Source organism: Bufo bufo, chromosome 7, assembly GCF_905171765.1.
Source record: "Bufo bufo chromosome 7, aBufBuf1.1, whole genome shotgun sequence".
NCBI classification, from domain to species: domain Eukaryota; kingdom Metazoa; phylum Chordata; class Amphibia; order Anura; family Bufonidae; genus Bufo; species Bufo bufo.
The window spans coordinates 147,674,213-147,701,477 of record NC_053395.1 but is presented as its reverse complement, the minus strand read 5'-3'; the positions used below and the strand labels follow the sequence as shown (position 1 = coordinate 147,701,477).

At 46.0% G+C, this 27,265-nt stretch overlaps 1 protein-coding gene across 3 annotated transcripts in view; it reads right to left on the bottom strand.

Moving 5' to 3' along the window:
• The window catches only part of ALS2 (alsin Rho guanine nucleotide exchange factor ALS2), a 134,932-nt gene extending 107,951 nt beyond the window's left edge, over positions 1 to 26,981 (bottom strand). The window contains exons 1-2 of one of the 3 annotated variants that reach the window (XM_040439653.1): positions 26,892 to 26,981; positions 2,224 to 2,298 (exon numbers count right to left, since the gene is read on the bottom strand). In XM_040439653.1, the coding sequence (XP_040295587.1) occupies positions 2,224 to 2,243 (20 nt within the window). In that variant the 5' untranslated portion in view covers positions 2,244 to 2,298; positions 26,892 to 26,981. Of the gene's footprint in view, positions 1 to 2,223; positions 2,299 to 2,405; positions 2,424 to 26,886 lie in introns of those variants that run through there. The other 2 variants (XM_040439654.1, XM_040439656.1) reach the window with 2 other exon arrangements.
• Positions 26,982 to 27,265: the final 284 nt, after the last annotated feature.

The window sequence follows — 27,265 nt, the reverse complement described above, 5'->3', positions numbered from 1 at the left end:
TGTTGGAGCTCTGGGTATTTTTTCAGGCATTCTGCGCCTTCTCTATAGGGAAAAAATGCCACGAAATAAAACACCAGAGACAAGCCACACTGTGCAAGAAGTGCCACAAAAAGCAACAGGCGGCAAAATAAAATAAAACCCTGTAGCACGTATTATAAAACCCTGTAGCACGTATTATAAAACCCTGTAGCACATATTATGGCATTTGTTCCATACAAAGTTCCATAATGCGCGCTATTAGGAACAAAAAATGCCAGTGACAAATGTATGTGTATAAGGACCCTAAATGCACGATATAAGGTGTCCTATATATAAAATAATAATAATATAACTAACAAAAGGCTTTTGTGTGTGGGAATTATTTTAGAAGACGTGACAGACTGAAATGTATTCAGTTTACACAGCAAGTGTTAATGCGATGTGAAATATTTCATGTACTATGAAGCCATGAGTATATTTGCATCTATAATTAGGGAAGGTAACAAAATACTGTAAATCCCCTGCTTTTACCTTTTTATGGCCTCTTTCAAAATAACAAGATAAAGAATAATTATGACGGGGAAGGGGGCAGGAGCTCAGGATACTAAGGACAAGATGATCCTGGAGCCTGTGGCCAGGGCATAACAAGATTCTGCAGGCTGCATGGTCATCGAGTCCAGGATGACGGGACAGTGACTGACAATTACAATGTTCATATTGGTTAGGGTTGGTTCACATGTTGGTTTTTATGTCATAGTAAAAAAAACTAAATGACAAAAACTGGGTGTGTTTTTTTTTTTTTTTTAATTGCCACGGTTTTGTGATATGGCAATTTCTCATAAGGTTTTACTGGTAAATCATATTTATCTCACATGTTGCACACCTGCACCACAGTTTCCACATCTGCTTCTCCAGCAGTGAGGATGACTACTGCACATACGGCGGCGGTGTAAATTACAGCACAGGCATGAAATGACAGGGCCGGATTAGATGCCTGACCCTGTCTATCAAGAGGACAGGGGAGTGGCTGTAAGGGATAGCAGAGGAGCTCAGGTTCTCTAAGCTTTCAGCCCGCTGCTCTGAAGACAAAATTAAAGGGACTGTGTCTGCAATATTATGTATATAGACCTGATTACATGTTATTGGAGGTCTCCTACAGCATGTCCGAAATATACCAGTATGTAACTGTAAAACGATTTTATATATGTGAAAAGAGACAAAGGGGCTATCCTAACCGTCAATGGCGCCCAGCCGCGCTCCATTACGAGTGAGCCCAGAATCTCCCCTCATCCTCAAGTCCCCTCCTAGTTCCTCCGACGTCATTCTGAGGCTGCACTGTAATCTTGCACATGCGCGTTTACTTGTCACCTGGGTGCCCACTCAGTCTCCCATCCCTGTGCTGGCATCAGCCTCATGGAAAGAACTGCGCTTGTGCCAGCTTTATCCCTTTAACACATTGTTAAAATGTTAATTGTTTCAGGAACAGCGCAAAGGAGGATCCTTGTAGGCTTGGGGCCTCTACTGGCAATTTATCGGTTTAAAATGTCCCTCCAATTAAATTCTCCGACAATCCGACATTGGCTATGTAGAGGTGCCAGCTGCCTGCTTGGAGGTACAGTTGCAAAGGCAAAACGTTTGCAGTTTTTTGGGGGTTTTTTTCAGTTTTTCGCACCACATAAACTCTTTGCTCTAAAGCTTTATGGGGTGCGGAGAAGAGTATTTAAGGTGGGCACAGACAAAGGGACATCTTACTATGTGTGGTGGCAGTTGTACCAGGCAGGGCACTACTGCACATGGCAGGACTAGAAGGCAACTGTGCCCCGAGTCAGTGGGTGCGGTGTGGCGATTGGCTTGCAGTTTGTATTTGGCTGTTTTATAGATCAATAAAAGTGGCTTATTCCACATTTGCCATTATTTTATTTTTTTGTGTACCATCTTCTGGCATGGATCTTCTCCTTGGTATGCTGCTGTATTCAAGCTGCACAATCTAATTTACCAAGGGCTACACAATCGGGCATCCAGCTTCCAGGGCATCAAGTAGCATACATCATTCATAGCCTCCTATTCAAGAAGAAGTGAGAGCTGGCAGCAGGAAAATAAAAATGGGGATCTGGACTCATGTACTACCGCAGATAATAGGCCAGAATCATGGCGACAGATTCCCTTTAATCAACAGTGATTTTATTTTATAGAAATATGTGTATTCTAGATATAGGTTGGCAGATTGTTTCACAGAATACCTACCTTCCCGCCTGTGCGTCCATGGGTTAGCAGCTGAAATCCATCACAGTCTTACTTCTATTGAGGTCCTTGAAATATCTGTTTAAAAAAAAAAAAAAGAACATAAACCAATGCTGAATCCATAGCTAAAATGCAAAGTATTTGGCAGCACCGTGGAAATCACTGGGCACTCCTGCCCCCCTCACACAGTAAACAGACGCGGCTGCCAGCTGTGTACACCGACATGGACGCATTACTGGCAGCAGACCCGGAGATGAGGAGATACTGGATACCCACAGAACAGATACTGCTGAGGAGGTGGGGTGGCTGGCTCTATTACCAACCCCAAAAAGAAGCAGGTAAATGGGTTTCTCACAAAGGAGGGAAACATCTGCTGAACGATATGTGAACCTCTGCCAAATAAATAATCAACTCTCCTTATGCGGAGCCACAGAACATGTAAGTGAACCGTGAACAGATTCTGTGACTAAAACCTAAAAGGATATGGCTGTGCCGACAATCACTGATACCATCATGGCGTGGGGGGTAAAAGCATCATAATGTTCTCAGCTAACACAGACCAACTAGAGGATTATCACGTATACTCAGAGCTGCAGAACACCTCATCTCCCCATACATCCTTCATCCAGAATGGACCACTGCAGAGAGTGGTTCTTAGAGACCATCTGTCAGCAGGATCAATCTTAGGCTACTTTCACACCAGCGTTTTTACTGGATCCGGAAGGGTTCAGCCAAAACGCTTCCGTTACTGATAATACAAACGTCTGCATCCGTTATTAACACATCCGGTTGTATTATCTTTAACATAGCAAAGACGGATCCGTCATGAACTCCACTGAAAGTCAATGGGGGACAGATCTGTTTTCAACTGCATCCCAGGATGGAAAGCAAACTACAACATGTTGCGGTTTGCTCTCCGGTCTGGGAACGCAACTAAACGGAACGGAATGCATTTTGGAGCAGTTCAGTTTTGTCCTCATTGACAATGAATGGGGATAAAACTGAAGCGTTTTTTTTCCGGTATTGAGCCCCTATGACGGATCTCAATACCGGAAAACTAAAACGCTAGTGTGAAAGTAGCCTTATTATCCCAGGAATAATGCCTGTTAGCGTTGACCCTGCTGAGTAAACGGATACCTGTCTTATTATCCTCCATTACTCCAGTAAAAAATAACATTCTAATAATGTGTTAATTGGGTCTTCAGAGCATTGAGGGGCGACCCAAGTTCCTCACGGCACCAGAACTCCTCCACCCTCACTTACATCCACTCCGCTTGTCCACTTAATTGACAAGACTAGGCATCTCACATGGCAGTGTAATCTCATGCCTGAACCACAGTTTCCATGATCAGCGCAAGTGCAGAACATCTGCCTCTCTTTCTCCAGCAGCGAAGAGGACTACTGTATATGTGAAGACGGTGTAAATTACGGCACCGGATGAGAGGCCTGGCCCTGCCAATCAAGCTCTGGTGCTCTAAGGGGCTTGGGCACACCCCTTAGTGCTCCGAAGACATAATCAACAGGTTGATAAAATGTTAATTGGCTCAAGAACAGAGCAATGGAGGATCAGAAGATAGTGCAGCCGCACAGGATCCTCGTAGGCTTGGGGCCACTACTGGCAATTTAGCTGTTTACATTGTCACTCCAATTGAATTCTCCACCCGGTCTGACATCGGCCGTGTAGAGGAGTCTGTACAGGTCCTATTAAAGAGGCTGCACCATTACAAAGGCTTATCTTCTATCCATAGTATAGGGGATAAGTGTCTTATTGGCAGGAGTCTGACTTCTGGGGCCCTCACGAATCACGAGGACAGTGGTCTGGTGTGGGTTTTGTTCGGACCCCTTCCAATGGGAACTAGTGAACATGGATTTGGTGCAAAATCCACACCAGGAATGAACATGCCATAACTTTTTTGCAGTTCTTAAAGCCAAAAGGTGGATAAAAAAAAAACTGGCATAAAATAAGTTGCAAGGCCTAATTTTGCGACTGTTTAATGCTCGTGCAACTAAATGTAGGCACAGGCGGCATTTCTGTGCCACCCTCACCACTGGGGAGCAGTGGGTGTGGGTGTGATGTGAGCAGGGCCATCCGTCAGATATTTAAGATTACACTCGGTAATCACTTTTAAATGAGCCCATGACAGCACCCTTGGGAGAGACCACCTCCATCCAGGACAGAAAAAACAGGATTGTTCGTGGAGAGCTCTTAAGGAGTGGCACTGCTCCTATACCACTAGTTAATCGCGAGAACTTGTCCTAAAATACACTTTCACACAAAATTCCACTATTTTTTTATATTTTTTATTATCATGTGTGTGTGTGTATATATATATATATATATATATATATATATATATATACACACACACACACACCTAAAGAATTATTAGGAACACCATACTAATACGGTGTTGGACCCCCTTTTGCCTTCAGAACTGCCTTAATTCTACGTGGCATTGATTCAACAAGGTGCTGATAGCATTCTTTAGAAATGTTGGCCCATATTGATAGGATAGCATCTTGCAGTTGATGGAGATTTGAGGGGTGCACATCCAGGGCACGAAGCTCCCATTCCACCACATCCCAAAGATGCTCTATTGGGTTGAGATCTGGTGACTGTGGGGGCCATTTTAGTACAGTGAACTCATTGTCATGTTCAAGAAACCAATTTGAAATGATTCGAGCTTTGTGACATGGTGCATTATCCTGCTGGAAGTAGCCATCAGAGGATGGATACATGTTCTCATTCTGTTTACGCCAAATTCGGACTCTACCATTTGAATGTCTCAACAGAAATCGAGACTCATCAGACCAGGCAACATTTTTCCAGTCTTCAACAGTCCAATTTTGGTGAGCTCGTGCAAATTGTAGCCTCTTTTTCCTATTTGTAGTGGAGATGGGTGGTACCCGGTGGGGTCTTCTGCTGTTGTAGCCCATCCGCCTCAAGGTTGTGCGTGTTGTGGCTTCACAAATGCTTTGCTGCATACCTCGGTTGTAACGAGTGGTTATTTCAGTCAACGTTGCTCTTCTATCAGCTTGAATCAGTCGGCCCATTCTCCTCTGACCTCTAGCATCCACAAGGCATTTTTGCCCACAGGACTGCCGCATACTGGATGTTTTTCCCTTTTCACACCATTCTTTGTAAACCCTAGAAATGGTTGTGCGTGAAAATCCCAGTAACTGAGCAGATTGTGAAATACTCAGACCGGCCCGTCTGGCACCAACAACCATGCCACGCTCAAAATTGCTTAAATCACCTTTCTTTCCCATTCTGACATTCAGTTTGGAGTTCAGGAGATTGTCTTGACCAGGACCACACCCATAAATGCATTGAAGCAACTGCCATGTGATTGGTTGACTAGATAATTGCATTAATGAGAAATAGAACAGGTGTTCCTAATAATTCTTTAGGTGAGTGTGTATATATATATCAGGGCTTGACAAATTTCCTTGGAATCTAGGAGCCAGCTAAAAAAGTTAGGAGCCAGGCGGAGCCGCGTCATAAAGCCCCCAGTAGGTGCCCCCATAGTGCTCCCCCCCCACTTTTCCATAGAGCCCCCCCAATAATGCTGTATACCATGTTACATATACCGCCGCTCCGTCCCCGGACCCTATTGACTATAATGGGGACGGGGGTTGAGCTCCGGCGCAGCATGGCAGTTCGCGGTGAGAGGCCGCCGGACTAAAAAGTTGGACATGCAGTACTTTTACCATGCACTGCCGTGCTGCGCCAGAGCTCTGCCCCCATTATAGTCAATGGGGACAGAGCTGGGGTCCGGCGAAACAGCGGAAGGACGGATCTGACAGGGTGAACAGCCTGCCAGATCCATCCTGCCGCAAGTGTGAAAGTAGCCTTAGTTCTATAGCTACTGAATGAGACAGAAGAAGGGATGCCTTTAACATATAGATCTCCTTGAGAAGCCAATTTGATCCTAAAGGGTTAATTCACACTGTAATCTAAACTGTGTCCTATCACTGTCTTATCACTGCTGCAAAAGCATCAGCACAGCCTCAGTGTAACCTGTTCTTTTAACTCAAAGAATCGAATGAGTCACTAACTAAGTCGGATCTTTAGATTCTTTAACCTGAGACTCATTCGATTCTTTCTAGACTCCTTCCTGTACTTGTGTCAGTGACCCAGAGCTGCTAGTGCTTGCCTTGCCTCAGCTCTGATTGGTTGGTGGGCGGGGAGGGGAGGGGCTGGCAGAAGCAGCTTCCACTCTAGGATCAGATTACACTCCTCCCGAGTCCCTCCCCTCCCTGCTGCCAGCGTCTCTGCTATTGTGTGCTGTGACAGAGCTGTTTCAAACGGTGCTGCCTCCGGACAGAACGGCAGCTCCGCACCCATCGCCCGGGCACCTTTGAAAACGGGCTGACAAATACCCAAGCGCCAGGACTACATTCCTGGTCGCCATGGCGACCTGGCGCCTGGGATTTGTCGAGCCCTGATATATATATATATATATATATATATATATATATATATATATATATATATATACACACACATACACACACACACACACACACACACACTGCTCAAAAAAATAAAGGGAACACTTAAACAACACAATGTAAGTCCAAGTCAATCACACTTCTGTGAAATCAAACTGTCCACTTAGGAAGCAACACTGAGTGACAATAAATTTCACATGCTGTTGTGCAAATGGGATAGACAACAGGTGGAAATTATAGGCAATTAGCAAGACACCCCCAATAAAGGAGTGGTTCTGCAGGTGGTAACCACAGACCACTTCTCAGTTCCTATGCTTCCTGGCTGATGTTTTGGTCAATTTTGAATGCTGGCGGTGCTTTCACTCTAGTGGTAGCATGAGACGGAGTCTACAACCCACACAAGTGGCTCAGGTAGTGCAGCTTAACCAGGATGGCACATCAATGCGAGCTGTGACAAGAAGGTTTGCTGTGTCTGTCAGCGTAGTGTCCAGAGCATGGAGGCGCTACCAGGAGACAGGCCAGTACATCAGGAGACGTGGAGGAGGCCGTAGGAGGGCAACAACCCAGCAGCAGGACCGCTACCTCCGCCTTTGTGCAAGGAGGAACGGGAGGAGCACTGCCAGAGCCCTGCAAAATGACCTCTAGCAGGCCACAAATGTGCATGTGTCTGCTCAAACGGTCAGAAAAAGACTCCATGAGGGTGATATGAGGGCCCGATGTCCACAGGTGGGGGTTGGGCTTACAGCCCAACACCGTGCAGGACGTTTGGCATTTGCCAGAGAACACCAAGATTGGCAAATTCCCCACTGGCGCCCTGTGCTCTTCACAGATGAAAGCAGGTTCACACTGCCATTAGATACCGAGATGAGATCCTCAGACCCCTTGTGAGACCATATGCTGGTGCGGTTGGCCCTGGGTTCCTCCTAATGCAAGACAATGCTAGACCTCATGTGGCTGGAGTGTGTCAGCAGTTCCTGCAAGACGAAGGCATTGATGCTATGGACTGGCCCGCCTGTTCCCCAGACCTGAATCCAATTGAGCACATCTGGGACATCATGTCTCGCTCTATCCACCAACGTCACGTTGCACCACAGACTGTCCAGGAGTTGGCAGATGCTTTAGTCCAGGTCTGTGAGGAAATCCCTCAGGAGACCGTCCGCCACCTCATCAGGAGCATGCACAGGCATTGTAGGGAGGTCATACAGGCACGTGGAGGCCACACACACTACTGAGCCTCATTTTGACTTGTTTTAAGGACATTACATCAAAGTTGGATCAGCCTGTAGTGTGTTTTTCCACTTTAATTTTGAGGGTGACTCCAAATCCAGACCTCCATGGGTTGAAAAATTTGATTTCCATATTTTTATTTTTGTGTGATTTTGTTGTCAGCACATTCAACTATGTAAAGAACAAAGTATTTCAGAAGAATATTTAATTAATTCAGATCTAGGATGTGTTATTTTTGTGTTCCCTTTATTTTTTTGAGCAGTGTATATATATATATATATATATATATATATATATAAATAAATATAAATATATATATATATATATATATATATATATATATATATATATATATATATTTTTTTTTTTTTTTTTTTTTTTTTTTTTACATAGGGAATAAATCCCGGGTGCTGTCATGGGCTTATGGAAAAGTCATTACCGGTGAGTGTAATCTTAAATTTCCCTTACGCCCATGAAAGCACCCTTGAGAGACGACTAGAATAGTAATCTTTTCAGGGGGGCACTACTGCCTGGAGGACTTATCTACCAAAGGCCAGCTAATCTCTGGAACCTAGGTCTAATCTGTAATGGCGAAAAAAGGAACACAGAGACTGCCATGTGGCTGCTCTACAAATCTGTTCTAGGGAAGCATTAGCCCTCTCCGCCCATGAAGTAGAAACTGATCTGGTGGAATGTGCACCAAATCCTGCCGGAGGAGATTCTCCAGCTGAAGAATAGGCCAACGTAATGGCCCCCACAATCCATCTGGATAGGGATTTAGGAGAGGCTGAGAGACTCCTGTTTTTTCCCCCGAATTGAACAAAAAGCCTAGAGGTTTTCCTACATTGACTTGTGACTTTTAGGTAATGGGATAGACATCTTTTCACACCCGAGCAATGGAGTTTCCTCTCCTTTTCATTCTTTGGATTTTGGCAGAGAGGAAAGGACAATGTCTTGGGTTCTATGGAACATGGATACTACTTTCGGAAGAAAAGAGGGATCTGGTCTGATAAGCACTCTGTCATCCAAGATGTTAGGATATGGCGGAGATGTTGAAAAGGCTGAAATTTCCCCCACACGTCTGGCTGAGGTGATCGCCACCAGGAAGGCAGCTTTAAAAGATAGAAGTTTCATAGATAAGTCCTGTAGGGGTTCAAAAGGAGGTTCCATCAATTGGTGAGGACTAGGTTGAGGTCCCAGGGGGGAACCGAGGGTCTGACTGATTCTACTGATTGCTTTAAAGAATCTCCTAACCCCAGGGGTGGTTTGCAATCGGAAAGTCAAAAAAGGCACTGAGGGCAGATGCTTGTACCTTGAGAGTGCTAGACCTTAGGTTCTTTTATAGACCGCTTTGTAAAAAATCTAGGATCCTAGGCCTCTTTCACACTACCGCTTTTTGCGTTCCGTATACGGAACCATTCATTTCAATGGTTCCGCAAAAAAAACTGAATGTACTCCGTATGCATTCCGTTTCCGTATTTCCGTTCCGTTGAAAGATAGAACATGTCCTATTATTGCCCACCGATCACGTTCCGTGGCTCCATTCAAGTTAATGGGTCCGCAAAAAAAAAAAACGGAACACATATGGAAATGCATTCGTATGTCTTCCGTATCCATTCTGTTTTTGCGGAACCATCTATTGAAAATATTATGCCCAGTCCAATTTTTTCTATGTAATTACTGTATACTGTATATGCCATGATCCATTTCACGGATCCATGAAAAATGGACCGCAAAACACTGAAATAGCCATACAGTAGTGTGAAAGAGGCCTTAGTCATAGGAGTAGGATTTAAGGGATTTACCGGATCTTTTGAAAAGTTTAGGAAAGTCTTCCAAATCCTAAGGTAAATGGAGGAAGTAACCTCCTTCCTACAGGATAGTAAGGTAGATACCACTTTCTTGGAAAGGCCTCTGCACTCTAGGATTTCCCCTTCAAGAACCATGCTGTTAGATGTAGTTGTGTTACATTCGGGTGGAAGATAGGGCCTTGAAACAACAGGTCTTGTCTGGGAGAATCCAAGGGTCTGCTAGGGAGAGAGTTTCCTCAACCAGGTGAACCAGGTTCTTCGAGGCCAAAAGGGAGCAATCAGGATGACTCTCGTCCGCTCCTGTCTCAGCTTTTGTAGAAACCTTGGAAGGAGTCTTAGCGGGGGGAAGGCGTAGAGGAGCTGATCTGGCCAAGGGAGGGAGAAGGCATCTATCCCTGTTGGTGAGTCTTTTGACCTTAGGGAAAATAAAAATTTGTATTTCCGTTCTCCCTGGTTGCAACCAGGTCTAGTTGAGGGCGACCCCAGAGGAGAGTTATTTGATTGAAGATTTTTTGATTCAGACACCATTCTCGCGATTAACTGGTGGTATAGGAGCAGTGCCCCTCCTTAAGAGCTCTCCACGAAAGTTCCTGTTTCCTGTCCTGAATGGAGGCGGTCTCTCCCAAGGGTGCTGTCATGGGCGTAAGGGAAAAATTCACTATCATTTACACCAGTTTCCTTGCGCAAATGACAATTAAAATGTGCCCCAGTCAGGGGATGGCATAGATCTCAATATACGCGCATGGACTGCTGGAAGATGCGCTGTCACAGATTAATCCAGCAGCGCAGGGGCTATCAAAGACTGGTGTAAAATGCTGATCTTTGATGTCAATGACCCCCATCTAAAACTACCACATGCTTTTCTCATTGAAATCAATTGGAAATGGATTGCATGCATTTTCACGCAGATTTTAGGCACAGAATCCATGCCAAAATTCACTGTGAAAAAACGTAAAAGCATATTTATAAAAGTTATTTTTTTAGCAAAACAGCTGCCCCAAAAGCTGTTATATTAGGATGGTTGGCCAGAGCAGACACTAGCGGATCGCTAGTGTCTGAGAGCTAATTATGTCATACGAAGTGATAGAAACCCTTTAAGGCCTCTTTAACAAGAGCGAATTTCCAGACTGAACCCTGACCCATTAATTTCAATGGATCTGTGCACATGATCGTTTTTCACGCATCATCTCTGGTATCAGAATCAGAAGAAAATAAATAAATAAATAAATAAAATAAAATAAAAATAATACTAATATAATAGACCAAAATATACCCCCTTCATGTGGTGAGCTGGGTAGGGGGAGGGGCGGCATGTTTTCATTGCTGTACATGAATGTGTAATACCAGTTCGATAAGAGCTGCTGCACTAAATACATCCCTGACATACCATCTAAACCGACAGTACAAAATACCGCCAGAGCAAATTAACACAGACGTACTGCAGGGAAAGCGGTCAATCCAAACCGCACTGCTCGCTTCAGTCAGCAAATCAATTATGTATGGTACTGAGCAGACAACATGTAACACAGGGGAGATCGGGCAGCACAGCATTATACAACCGCCCTGTAATGTGCAGCAAACACATGCCCACGACCATATGCATTTTGTAGGCCGTGGATTCACAAACTACGGATATCGGCGGCGTGCATCCGGCACTTTCTGCGGGCCCTTCTGTAGGAATGCCTACTCTTGTCCACAAAACAGACAAGAAGAGGCCATGTTTTATAATAAAGCAGAACGGGGATGACATCCGTGCGCTGTCTGCCCCATAGAAAAACGTGGATGGGACACTGACCCAATATACGTTTGTATGCAGGAGCCCTTAGCTGTAGGTCTGGGCAGAGAACTTCAGCACACAGAACGAGGGACAACAGATGGAACCCCATTGTGTCTCCAACCATCTGTTGCACGAGGACATGTTCACACGCAGCAGTTGCCCCTGTGGTAAAGGCCTATGTTACATTGCATTTGCAATGGAGGATTTCCAAGCCAGACTTGAAAAGCGTTGGATGCAGGGACGGGCTGGGAGCTTAACCCCTTAGTGACCAAGCCTGTTTGGGCCTTTATGACCAAGCGTTTTTCTTCCTTTTTTTATGGTCTCGTTCCAAGAGCTATAACTTTTTTATTTTTTCATCTATATAGCTTTATGAGGGCTTGTTTTTTACGGGACAAGTTGTAGTTTTTAATGGCGCCATTTTGGGGTACACATAACTTTCTGATTAACTTTTATTAACTCTTTCTGGGAGGGAGATAGGGAAAAATAGCAATACTGCCACTGCGTTTTTACATTATACATTTTTTGGCGTTCATTTTTCGGTACAAATAACATAATATCTTTATTCTCTGGGTCAGTACGATTACAGTGATACTAAATACTTATAATTTTGTTTACGTTTTACTACTTTTTTTTTCAATAAAACACCTTTTATTAACCAAAAAAAAAATTTTGCATTGCCACTTCACAAGACCCATAACTTTATTTTTATTTTTTATATAGAATTGTGTGAGGGCTTGATTTTTGAAAGACGACTTGTATTTTTCATTGGTATGATTTTGGAGTAAATGGCGCTTTTTGATCGCTTGTTATTACGTTTTTTTTCGGTGGAAACTAAGAATAAATTTGAAATTCAGTCTTTTTTTATTTTTTATGGCGTTCACCATAGGGGATAATTTATGTAATATTTATGTAGTCCCGGTCGTTACGGACGCGGCAATACCAAACATATGGGGGATATTTTCTTTTTGCAATTTTTTTCATTGAAAAGCGTATTTTCAATGGAAAAAAAAACATATTTTTTTATTTTATGGAATTTTTTTTATTTAATAAATGTGTATTTTTTTTCTATTTTTTTTACTACTTAATAGTCCCACAAGGGGACTATAATATACAGTATTTTTATTGCTTTTAAAATGTAATGCATTATCTCTATAATGCATTGCATTTCAATAGCAATGCTATTCGAACATTGACCAGCAGGCTGCGCCAGAGAGGCACAGCCTGCTGGAAGTAACGGAAGAAAGGCTCGGGGCCCTGATCGGAAGCAAGGTAAGCTTCCCAGCACATCAGCACCCCGCGATCGCATTTTCGGGGTGCTGATGGGAGACAGAGGGAGTCCGCTCCCTCTGTCACCACTTTACATGCAGCGGGCGCCATTGCGCCCGGCATGTAAAGGGTTAAACAGCCCGGATCGGCACTCCTGCCGTTCCGGGCTGTTAGAGCAGGGACCCGGCTCTCATGTGAGAGCCAGGTCCGCGCTCCCCGCTGCACGGGGAGCCGTGCAGCGCTTAAACTGGGCCGCCGTAAAAACGCGGCAGCCCAGCCTAAGGCCCCTTAGTGACCGCCGTAAAAACACGTATGGGTGGTCACTAAGGGGTTAAAGTGGCTCTGGAAAAAAAATAAAAATTGGCCCCTTGTTGTAGGCGGGTCCAAACTGACAGAAGGCAGGGTCAACACAAGTAGTTGGGCCAGGAATACCATATTGAGGCACAAAACACCACCCCAGCAGAAGGAAATACCACAGTGCAGCACAATATACTACCCCAGCAGAAGGAAATACCACAGTGCAGCACACTATACTGCCCCAGCAGAGGGAAATACCACAGTGCAGCACACTATACTGCCCCAGCAGAAGGAAATACCACAGTGCAGCACACTATACTACCCCAGCAGAAGGAAATACCACAGTGCAGCACACTATACTGCCCCAGCAGAACCTAATACCACAGTGCAGCACACTATACTGCCCCAGCAGAAGGAAATACCACAGTGCAGCACAATATACTGCCCCAGCAGAAGAAAATACCACAGTGCAGCACACTATACTGCCCCAGCAGAAGGAAATACCACAGTGCAGCACACTATACTGCCCCAGCAGAAGGAAATACCACAGTGCAGCACACTATACTGCCCCAGCAGAAGGAAATACCACAGTGCAGCACACTATACTGCCCCAGCAGAAGGAAATACCACAGTGCAGCACACTATACTGCCCCAGCAGAAGGAAATATCACAGTGCAGCACACTATACTGCCCCAGCAGAACCTAATACCACAGTGCAGCCCCCACAGTAGGGCAAAAAATCAGCCCCAGTCTATATAGGGAAAATTTCCCCAAAACGACTAGCTGGCCCAAAACAAACGGTAATTACAAATGCGGCAGCAATAAATGTATATGCTGTCGACATATGCTTATTTCAAAAGAGGTCACATCTGTGGCCAATAATAAACAACACGTGCTTAAGCAATATATAAATTGTAAAACAGATCATGTAGTTTATGTTATAACATGCAAAATATGTAACCTTCAATACGTGGGCTGCACCACTAATGAACTTAAGGTGCGTATAAGAAAACACCTGAGTGATGTCCCCCATTTTATGTCCCGTAATGTCTCAGCGGCTACCAGACATTTTGCCACTGTTCACAAAGGTGATGTTTCTGCGTTTTCTGTACAGGGAGTGGAAGTGGTTTCCACACCTATCAGGGGGGGCGATCGCAAACAGAAGCTTCTAAGTAGGGAAACATATTGGATGTTCATTCTAGATACTTGCATACCAAAAGGTCTGAACAAGAAACATGATTTAACTCTGCAATATATGTAGTGCATCAATATGTTTATATGTTTATATGTGGTCTCTGAGCGGTTAATACTGTGAAGCACTGCGTCCCCACCCACATGCTCCAGGGAGGATCCACTAATCCAGGAGCACCTGGGTCTGGGACACAGTCTCCAATTAACTAAGAAGGAGGAGTTACCCATTTGTGTGGTATATAAAGTTTGTGTTTTTAGTACACCTTTGTATTGTCTTGAAGAAGGGCTCAATACCACAGCCCGAAACGCGTCACAATCTTGTGTCTCTCCATGTGACATCTTTGTTGGATTTTATTACAAGCCGAATAAAGAAAACTTTTTATATGCTGAAGCTGGAATCAACCTTTCTCTTTGTTCTTGGACTTATCAAGTGTGGCTAGGTTCAAGCCACTTTCCTTTTCCGTGCTTCAGGCAGGTGACCAGAGGTGAGAGCTGCTAAAATCCTTTCCTTTATCACAGTGCAGCACACTATACTGCCCCAGCAGAAGAAAATACCACAGTGCAGCACACTATACTGCCCCAGCAGAAGGAAATACCACAGTGCAGCACACTATACTGCCCCAGCAGAAGGAAATACCACAGTGCAGCACACTATACTGCCCCAGCAGAAGAAAATACCACAGTGCAGCACACTATACTGCCCCAGCAGAAGGAAATACCACAGTGCAGCACAATATACTACCCCAGCAGAAGGAAATACCACAGTGCAGCACAATATACTACCCCAGCAGAAGGAAATACCACAGTGCAGCACACTATACTGCCCCAGCAGAAGAAAATACCACAGTGCAGCACACTATACTGCCCCAGCAGAAGGAAATACCACAGTGCAGCACAATATACTACCCCAGCAGAAGAAAATACCACAGTGCAGCACACTATACTGCCCCAGCAGAAGGAAATACCACAGTGCAGCACAATATACTACCCCAGCAGAAGGAAATACCACAGTGCAGCACACTATACTGCCCCAGCAGAAGGAAATACCACAGTGCAGCACACTATACTGCCCCAGCAGAAGGAAATACCACAGTGCAGCACACTATACTGCCCCAGCAGAAGAAAATACCACAGTGCAGCACACTATACTGCCCCAGCAGAAGGAAATACCACAGTGCAGCACAATATACTACCCCAGCAGAAGGAAATACCACAGTGCAGCACAATATACTACCCCAGCAGAAGGAAATACCACAGTGCAGCACACTATACTGCCCCAGCAGAAGAAAATACCACAGTGCAGCACACTATACTGCCCCAGCAGAAGGAAATACCACAGTGCAGCACAATATACTACCCCAGCAGAAGAAAATACCACAGTGCAGCACACTATACTGCCCCAGCAGAAGGAAATACCACAGTGCAGCACAATATACTACCCCAGCAGAAGGAAATACCACAGTGCAGCACAATATACTACCCCAGCAGAAGGAAATACCACAGTGCAGCACACTATACTGCCCCAGCAGAAGAAAATACCACAGTGCAGCACACTATACTGCCCCAGCAGAAGGAAATACCACAGTGCAGCACAATATACTACCCCAGCAGAAGAAAATACCACAGTGCAGCACACTATACTGCCCCAGCAGAAGGAAATACCACAGTGCAGCACAATATACTACCCCAGCAGAAGGAAATACCACAGTGCAGCACACTATACTGCCCCAGCAGAGGGAAATACCACAGTGCAGCACAATATACTACCCCAGCAGAAGAAAATACCACAGTGCAGCACACTATACTGCCCCAGCAGAAGGAAATACCACAGTGCAGCACAATATACTACCCCAGCAGAAGGAAATACCACAGTGCAGCACACTATACTGCCCCAGCAGAGGGAAATACCACAGTGCAGCACACTATACTGCCCCAGCAGAAGGAAATACCACAGTGCAGCACAATATACTGCCCCAGCAGAAGGAAATACCACAGTGCAGCACACTATACTGCCCCAGCAGAACCTAATACCACAGTGCAGCACACTATACTGCCCCAGCAGAAGGAAATACCACAGTGCAGCACAATATACTGCCCCAGCAGAAGAAAATACCACAGTGCAGCACACTATACTGCCCCAGCAGAAGGAAATACCACAGTGCAGCACACTATACTGCCCCAGCAGAAGGAAATACCACAGTGCAGCACACTATACTGCCCCAGCAGAACCTAATACCACAGTGCAGCACACTATACTGCCCCAGCAGAAGAAAATACCACAGTGCAGCACACTATACTGCCCCAGCAGAAGGAAATACCACAGTGCAGCACAATATACTGCCCCAGCAGAAGGAAATACCACAGTGCAGCACACTATACTGCCCCAGCAGAACCTAATACCACAGTGCAGCACAGTATACTGCCCCAGCAGAAGGAAATACCACAGTGCAGCACAATATACAGCCCCAGCAGAAGAAAATACCACAGTGCAGCACACTATACTGCCCCAGCAGAAGAAAATACCACAGTGCAGCACACTATACTGCCCCAGCAGAAGAAAATACCACAGTGCAGCACACTATACTGCCCCAGCAGAAGGAAATACCACAGTGCAGCACACTATACTGCCCCAGCAGAAGGAAATACCACAGTGCAGCACACTATACTGCCCCAGCAGAACCTAATACCACAGTGCAGCACACTATACTGCCCCAGCAGAAGAAAATACCACAGTGCAGCACAATATACTGCCCCAGCAGAAGGAAATACCACAGTGCAGCACAATATACTGCCCCAGCTGAAGGAAATACCACAGTGCAGCACACTATACTGCCCCAGCAGAAGGAAATACCACAGTGCAGCACACTATACTGCCCCAGCAGAAGGAAATACCACAGTGCAGCACACTATACTGCCCCAGCAGAAGGAAATACCACAGTGCAGCACACTATACTACCCCAGCAGAAGAAAATGCCACAGTGCAGCACACTATACTGCCCCAGCAGAAGGAAATGCCACAGTGCAGCACACTATACTGCCCCAGCAGAACCTAATACCACAGTGCAGCACACTATACTGCCCCAGCAGAAGAAAATACCACAGTGCAGCACAATATACTGCCCCAGCAGAAGGAAATGCCACAGTGCAGCACACTATACTGCCCCAGCAGAACCTAATACCACAGTGCAGCACACTATACTGCCCCAGCAGAAGAAAATACCACAGTGCAGCACAATATACTGCCCCAGCAGAAGGAAATACCACAGTGCAGCACAATATACTGCCCCAGCTGAAGGAAATACCACAGTGCAGCACACTATACTGCCCCAGCAGAAGGAAATACCACAGTGCAGCACACTATACTGCCCCAGCAGAAGGAAATACCACAGTGCAGCACACTATACTGCCCCAGCAGAAGGAAATACCACAGTGCAGCACACTATACTGCCCCAGCAGAAGGAAATACCACAGTGCAGCACACTATACTGCCCCAGCAGAAGGAAATACCACAGTGCAGCACACTATACTGCCCCAGCAGAAGGAAATACCTCAGTGCAGCACAATATACTACCCCAGCAGAAGGAAATACCACAGTGCAGCACACTATACTGCCCCAGCAGAAGGAAATAGCACAGTGCAGCACACTATACTACCCCAGCAGAAGAAAATACCACAGTGCAGCACACTATACTGCCCCAGCAGAAGGAAATGCCACAGTGCAGCACACTATACTGCCCCAGCAGAACCTAATACCACAGTGCAGCACACTATACTGCCCCAGCAGAAGAAAATACCACAGTGCAGCACAATATACTGCCCCAGCAGAAGGAAATACCACAGTGCAGCACACTATACTGCCCCAGCTGAAGGAAATACCACAGTGCAGCACAATATACTGCCCCAGCAGAACCTAATACCACAGTGCAGCACACTATACTGCCCCAGCAGAACCTAATACCACAGTGCAGCACACTATACTGCCCCAGCAGAAGGAAATACCACAGTGCAGCACACTATACTGCCCCAGCAGAAGGAAATACCACAGTGCAGCACACTATACTGCCCCAGCAGAAGGAAATACCACAGTGCAGCACACTATACTGCCCCAGCAGAAGGAAATACCACAGTGCAGCACACTATACTGCCCCAGCAGAAGGAAATACCACAGTGCAGCACACTATACTGCCCCAGCAGAAGGAAATACCACAGTGCAGCACACTATACTGCCCCAGCAGAACCTAATACCACAGTGCAGCACACTATACTGCCCCAGCAGAAGGAAATACCACAGTGCAGCACACTATACTGCCCCAGCAGAAGGAAATACCACAGTGCAGCACACTATACTACCCCAGCAGAAGGAAATACCTCAGTGCAGCACAACATACTGCCCCAGCAGAAGGAAATACCACAGTGCAGCACACTATACTGCCCCAGCAGAACCTAATACCACAGTGCAGTACACTATACTGCCCCAGCAGAAGGAAATACCACAGTGCAGCACAATATACTGCCCCAGAGGAAGGAAATACCACAGTGCAGCACACTATACTGCCCCAGCAGAAGGAAATACCACAGTGCAGCACAGTATACTGCCCCAGCAGAAGGAAATACGACAGTGCAGCACAGTATACTGCTCCAGCAGAAGGAAATACCACAGTGCAGCACAATATACTGCCCCAGCAGAAGGAAATACCACAGTGCAGCACACTATACTGCCCCAGCAGCAGGAAATAACACAGTGCAGCACAATATACTGCCCCAGCAGAAGGAAATACCACAGTGCAGCAACACTATACTGCCCCAGCAGAAGGAAATACCACAGTGCAGCACACTATACTGCCCCAGCGGCAGGAAATAACACAGCTGCCCTTCTGTGGTGGCCTGCGCCAGCTGCCATGTTCTGCCCTCCTATTCCAGTTGCCTAAGGATGGCAATGCAGCTGAATTCAGGAGTCAGGAGAGCACCTGTGGCCGCCGGCCAGGTACATTACTACTTGACACCGCCAGCTTTAACTCTGGGAATGTCAGATCATTACTTGACTGGCTGGCAGCATCAGCTCACTGAGAATATTCCCTTTACAGCAGGGGTCAGCAACCTCCGGCACTCCACGTGTTGTGAAACTACACCTCTCATCACTTGTTTGGCTGTTCTCTGAACTCCCACAAAAGTGAAAGGAGCATGCTGAGAGTTGTAGTTTCATAACAGCTGGAGTACTGAAGATTGCTGATCCCTGCTGTAGAGTCTATGGCCAATCTCCCTCAGCTTGGATGCTTACAAATCTACAATCTTCTGTTTCCGCTTCTGATAGGGTTTCCTAACACCCCCATTCCCATGCACTGTGCTTCATTTTGTATATTTATGGTGCAGAATCACCCAAATATCGGCATCAAATACATGTGAATGTGGCCTAAAGAAATGTGGCCAACACATTTAGGCTACCTTCACAGGCGGCAGATTTTGTTTCAGAAAATTTCTGCAAACAAATCTGCCATGTGTGAAGCGCACCCTTAGGGCTCATCTAGTACAGCATGTGCACCCCGTGCTGTGGGCCGCAGGTATCGGTCTGCAATGTACGGGCACCATTCATGTGAACGCCATTTGCGGATTTGGACCCACTGACTTAAATGGGACCCACTCACCCATACAACTCAATGGGGCTAGTCACACATCCGTGTGCCCAATCCAAGAGCCTAGCCGCAGGTCCTATTCTTGTCCATTTTTGCTAAGAATATCCCTTTTTACTGATAGGAGCCGAAAAACAATGCACATGGAAACTATCAGTTTTTCAAACATCCAATTTTTGCAGATTGAAAATTAAATACAGCTTTGTTTGCATGACGTTTTACTGAAATCCTTTACATCAGTGGAAAAAACTGTAAGGATATTTTAGGCCTCTTTTCACACTGGATGTACCTCTGAGGGATACTTCCATAAAGCAAAAAAGGTATACCTACAGGGGAAACTCAAAAATTTGAATATTGTGCAAAAGTTCATTTATTTCTGTAATGCAACTAAGGGTACTTTCACACTAGCGGCAGGACGGATCCGACAGGCTGTTCACGCCGTCGGATCCGTCCTGCCGCTATTTCGCCATGCCGCCGGACTGCCGCTCCATCCCCATTGACTATAATGGGGACGGGGGCGGAGCTCCGGCGCAGCACGGCAGTGCACGGCGAAAGGCTGCAGGACTAAAAGTACTGCATGTCCGACTTTTTAGTCCGGCGGTCTCTCGTCGTGCTGCGTCGGAGCTCTGCCCCCGTCCCCATTATAGTCAATGGGGACGGAGCGGCAGTCCGGCGGCATGGCGAAATAGTGTGAAAGTACCCTTAAAAGGTGAAACTAACATATGAGATAGACTCATTACATGCAAAGCGAGATATTGCAAGCCTTTATTTGGTATAATTTGGATGATTATGGCTTACAGCTTATAAAACCCCAAAGTCACAATTTTGAGGTACCCTTTGCTCAGGGGGTATGGATTAATTCGCTGACTAGAGTGTGACACTTTGAGCCTAGAATATTGGACCTTTTCACAAAATTCTAATTTTAAGCAGCATTAATGCAATTCCTTTTAACCGCCTCCGGACCGCCTAACGCAGGATCGCGTTCCGGAGGCGGCCGTCTCAGGCAGAGTCATGCATATACGCGTCATCTCGCGAGATGCGAGATTTCCTGTGAAGGCGCGCGTTCACATGAACCGAAGGTAAGCGAGTGGATCTGCAGCCTGCCAGCGGCGATCGTTCGCTGGCAGGCTGTAAATGCGATTTTTTTAACCCCTAACAGGTATATTAGCCGCTGTTTTGATAACAGCGTCTAATATACCTGCTACCTGGTCCTCTGGTGGTCCCTTTTGCTTGGATCGACCACCAGAGGACACAGGCAGCTCTGTAATAAGTAGCACCAAGCACCACACTACACTACACCCCCCCCCCTGTCACTTATTAACCCCTGATCACCCCATATAGACTCCCTGATCACCCCCCTGTCATTGGCTCCATTCAGATGTCCGTATGTGTTTTACGGATCCACGGATCCATGGATCGGATCCGCAAAACACATAAGGACGTCTGAATGGAACCTTACAGGGGGGTGATCAATGAAAGGGGGGTGATCACCCCATATAGACTCCCTGATCACCCCCCTGTCATTGATCACCCCCCTGTAAGGCTCCATTCAGTTGTCCGTATGTGTTTTGCGGATCCAATCCATGGATCCGTGGATCCGCAAAACACATATGGACGTCTGAATGGAACCTTACAGGGGGGTGATCAATGACAGGGTGGTGATCACCCCATATAGACTCCCTGATCACCCCCCTGTCATTGATCACCCCCCTGTAAGGCTCCATTCAGACATTTTTCTGGCACAAGTTAGACGAAATAGATTTTTTTTTTTGTTTGTTTTTTGTTTTTTCTTACAAAGTCTCATATTCCACTAACTTGTGACAAAAAATAAAATCTCACATGAACTCACCATACCCCTCACGGAATCCAAATGCATAAAAAATTTTTTGACATTTATATTCCAGACTTCTTCTCACACTTTAGGGCCCCTAAAATGCCAGGGCAGTATAAATACCCCACATGTGACCCCATTTCGGAAAGAAGACACCCCAAGGTATTCGCTGAGGGGCATATTGAGTCCATGAAAGATTGAACTTTTTGTCCCATGTTAGCGGAAAGGGAGACTTTGTGAGAAAAAAAAATATATAAATTTCCGCTAACTTGTGCCAAAAAAAAAAACTCTTCTATGAACTCGCCATGCCCCTCATTGAATACCTTGGGGTGTCTTCTTTCCAAAATGGGGTCACATGTGGGGTATTTATACTGCCCTGGCATTTTAGGGGCCCTAAAGCGTGAGAAGAAGTCTGGGATCCAAATGTCTAAAAATGCCCTTCTAAAAGGAATTTGGGCCCCTTTGCGCATCTAGGCTGCAAAAAAGTGTCACACATGTGGTATCGCCGTACTCAGGAGAAGTTGGGCAATGTGTTTTGGGGTGTCATTTTACATATACCCATGCTGGGTGAGATAAATATCTCAGTCAAATGCCAACTTTGCATAAAAAAATGGGAAAAGTTGTCTTTTGCCGAGATATTTTTCTCACCCAGCATGGGTATATGTAAAAAGACACCCCAAAACACATTGCCCAACTTCTCCTGAGTACGGCGATACCACATGTGTGACACATTCCAAAGAGCACCTTTAGGATTTCACAGGGCATTTTTTACACATTTTGATTTCAAACTACTTCTCACACATTAGGGCCCCTAAAATGCCAGGGCAGTATAACTACCCCACAAGTGACCCCATTTTGGAAAGAAGACACCCCAAGGTATTTTGTGATGGGCATAGTGAGTTCATGGAAGTTTTTATTTTTTGTCACAAATTAGTGGAATATGAGACTTTGTAAGGAAAATCATCATTTTCCGCTAACTTCTGACAAAAAATAAAAAGTTCTATGAACTCACTATGCCCATCAGCGAATACCTTAGGGTGTCTACTTTCCGAAATCGGGTCATTTGTGGGGTGTTTGTACTGTCTGGACATTGTAGAACCTCAGGAAACATGACAGGTGCTCAGAAAGTCAGAGCTGCTTCAAAAAGTGGAAATTCCCATTTTTGTACCATAGTTTGTAAACGCTATAACTTTTACCCAAACCATTTTTTTTTTTATCAAAGACATGTAGAACAATAAATTTAAAGAAAAATTTATGTATAGATGTCGTTTTTAAAAAAAAAATTTACAACAGAAAGTGAAAAATTTCATATTTTTAAAAAATTTCGGTAAATTTCGATTAATAACAAAAAAAGTAAAAATGTCAGCAGCAATGAAATACCACCAAATGAAAGCTCTATTAGTGAGAAGAAAAGGAGGTAAAATTCATTTGGGTGGTAAGTTGCATGACCGAGCAATAAACGGTGAAAGTAGTGTAGTGCAGAAGTGTAAAAAGTGGTCTGGTCATTAAGGGTGTTTAAGCTAAGGGGGGGCTGAGGTGGTTAAAGGGATTCTGTCATGACATTTTAGGCCTATAACCTAAACATATGGCCAGGTCCGTCCAAATAGCATGAATCCGAAACTGTACTTATTAAATGTGCCTGTGGCTCTATTAGCACATAAAACAGGTTTTTATAACCTGTCATTCACCTACCTAAGGTGCCCAAGGGGACGTCGCTTCATACAGGGTGCCCAGCTGCAGCCATCTCCGTCTGGTGCCCTTCCCAGTTGAAATCGCCGCCTTCCTCACCTCAGCCCCGCCTCCGCAATCGTCCGGTCCCTCTGCCAGATCCCGCGCGTGCGCACTAGGCATAACCTGAGGGACCGGACGATTGCGGAGGCGGGGCTGAGGTGAGGAAGGCGGCGATTTCAACTGGGAAGGCGGCGCTGGGCACCAGACGGAGATGGCTGCAGCCGGGCTTTTGCACGATATTCTAAGTTTTCGAGTTTCACCTGTACATATACCAGCCTGATGGAGGCCAAAAGGGCAGTCTTTGGCTTCAGTCAGGTGAATGGGTGTCTATGGGCATGTGAGATGTATGCACTGACACCACAAAACTCATAGTCATGTAAAGCCGAGTACGGCACATGACTGACCCGAACAGACTCCAATGGAGTCCATTCGGAATCCTGTTTTTTTTTTTTTTTACTAGACTTGCATTCAGCACTTTTTTGTCCAGTCTTTTCTAACAGAATCTGCGACAGAGGCCCCAAACATAGCCTCTGAAACCGGCAGATGTGAACAAGCACTAAGGCTAGGCAAATTTTTATTGTGATAGTCTATGGTGTCGCACTGCGATATGCGACATGCTGTGGCTGCGACACGACAGTAGCAAAAAATCCATCCAAGATGGATTTTTCTGCGACTGTAGTGTCGCAGTCGCAGTGCGACATCATAGACTATCATTAGAAAAATTGTCGTGCGATATTGGTGCAACATCAATGTCGCGCGACACATGTTGCAGTGTAGTTGTGCCCTATGTGTCATGCGACTTACTGTTGCGCGACGCATGTCGTTGTGTAGCCCTAGCCTAAGGGCTCATGCACACGACCGTATGTATTTTGCGGTCCGCAAAAAATACGGATGATGTCCGTGTGCATTCTGTATTCTGCGGAACGGAACAGCTGTCCCCTAATAGAACAGTACTATCCTTGTCCGTAATGCGGACAATAATAGGACATGTTCTATTTTTTTTCCGTTTTTTGCGGAACAGAAATACGGACATAGGCCTCATGCACACGACCGTTGTTGAGTTCCGTTCCGTACCTGTCTTGAGTCGGCGCAGGCGCACTGAGGGGAGGACGCTCGCTCGGCCGTTCCATCCTCAGTGCGCCTGCGCCGATGACGTCACATGTACACCCGGCGCAGGCACACTGAGGATGGAGCGGCCGAGCGAGCGTCCTCCACTCAGTGCGTCTGCGCCAACTGAAGACTGGCACGAGATTTAAAATGCAGACAGGGCCAGCAGAGAACGAGCGCGTCCGCTGGCCCGGTCAATCAACATGAGGAGGGGGCGTCATTATGAATGGAGGATGCGGCTGCTACCAGCAAGTAGCCGCCCTACCTGCTGCTAGAGAGGTAATTTGCATATTATAAGAGTCAGTTTTTTTATCTAACTACTGAACCAAACTGAGTAATAGCCCTATATATCGAGAAATCGCAGCATAAGGACCATAACGCAATTCTATGACGGAATGCATAACGGAATGCCTTTAGAGGACTCCCCTGCATAACGGAAACGGGACGGATCCGTTTTGCAGACCATAGACTTCTATTGTAACGAAAATTAATAAGGAATGTCTCTAAAGGCGTTCCGTTATGCATTACATCATAGAACTGCGTTATGGTCCGTGGTAATGGAATCCATAACGCAATTCACCTTTTACCACCAAACGAAGTGTGAACGAATATATGACATTTACCCTTTAAGAAAATGAAAATACTTAAATATTACTTCATGATAAATATATTCCAATACCTTACATTAGTTATAATGGCTTGTTTTGTCTAGGGAGTAGTGTTGAGCGAACTTCTGTTTTAAGTTCGGCGTCTAAAATTCGGCCTCCGGTTAGCGGAGAACCCCGATATGGATTCCGAATTCCGTTGAGGTCCGTGGTAGAGGAATCAATAATCGGCCATTATTGATTCCGCTACTACGGACCACAACGGAATTCGGAATCCATATCGGGATTCTCCGCTAACCGGAAGCCGAACTTTAGACGCCGAACTTAAAACAGAAGTTCGCTCATCACTACTAGGGAGCAATGATTAGGAGAAACAAAATGGCCACCATCCTATTAGTACACACAAAACCTGTCCTAATCACACAGCAGGACAAGTTACTTCACAACACTGAGCTAAAGAGCTGCCTCATCCTCCACTCTGACCTGACTGTCAGGGATTATGATTCTGAATACAGATATTAAGATCTTTAGCTGAATCTCTGTTGGAATTGAGTTCATGAGCAGATGTGGCTAATGAGCAGCAGCACTTGTATGCAGTCTCCATTACCACAGTCTGTCCTCTCTGTACTTCATGTCTCCTCATGAACTCCAATCCTACAGAGGTTCAGCTAAATATCATATTAAACTGTATTCAGGATCATAATCCCTGTTGCGGCCAGGATCGCTGGGCAGCGGTGATCCCATAGAAGTGAATGAGATCGCCACGGCAGTAGCAAGAAGTCCAGCCGTGTAGGATTTCTTGCGACTTCCGCAGCGATCCCATTCATTTCTATGGGATCACCGCTGCTCAGCGATCCTGGCCGCGACAGGTGTCGCCATGTAGCCTTTGCCTTACAGCCACATCATATCCTGTGTTGGTGCTGTGCCATGAACGTCAGCGCCACCTCCAAATGAAAACAATGGGAGGCGGACAAAATCCATGCCAAATTCTGTTGTCGAAAGCCACTATTTTGAACATGGTTTTAAAGGGGTTATCCAAACTATAAAACATGCCCCCCAATGCCCGGGCCCCTCATGTTTTGATCCGCGCAACTGGGATTTGTGGTGGCTGTACAGGGAACCTGAGCGACGCGGGTGTCGGGGAGAGGGGTACGTTCAATCTATATGAGGGGCCCGGGCATTGGGGGCATGTTTTATAGTTTAGATAACCCATTTAAGATGACAGCGGAGGAGAAAATGCCTCTGCGGTTTTGGCGAGGGATCAGCGGCACAGGAGCCGCTTATCAGAAGGCAGAAGTTTGGGATGCCCAGGGAGTTGGGGGAACACACCTGTAGGGCGGTCATGGTGGATGTACCGGATGTCACCCAGCTGGGAATACTGGGGTCGCTCTATTTCCCAGTATCCCCATCGGAATAGGAATCTCACCATACATAACTGCACAGGCTCTAATAACGCATTTAGTAACACGATGTCATCAGAACTAGTGTGAATGTGGGGGGAAGAACCGCACAGTGTACACTGCAGGCAGCTGTCAATTCCCGGCACCGTCACCACTGATAGAGAAAACGAAACAGCGGCAGTGAGGTAAGTACATTCCCGGGACGTGCAGCAGCCTGGCCTGCGGGTTACAGAGCCGGGTCACCTGTGTGACAACCGGGCTCCAGAGGCACATGGCCGCTCATAAACAACGCGGGGCGCAGGCCTGTGACTCCCCGAACTCTCCAGCCACACGGCACCCACCTCACCTCACAGGAATCCCGGCGACGCTTCTTGTTGTCAGCCGCACTGACAGCCTGTTCGGAGTCAGCTGACCCGAGGGGCGGGCCATGGAAAACAGAATAGGGGCGTGTTTTACAGAGGGGCGGGGCAGGGGAGACCTTGAGGTTGTAAAGCACATTATAAATAATGGAAAAGGAGAGCGACGGAAAGCGCAGAGGGACAAAAGGCATAGGTATTAGCTATGGACTGGGAGGAGGGGGATGCCAAGAACTACTACAAGGGTGACGACGTGACGTGAGAGAGTGTTCTGGGGGGTGAGATTTATCAAACTGGTGCATAGGAGCTCTGAGGAATGAAAGGTGGAAGCTGATTGGTTGCTATGGGCAACTAAGCTAGTTTT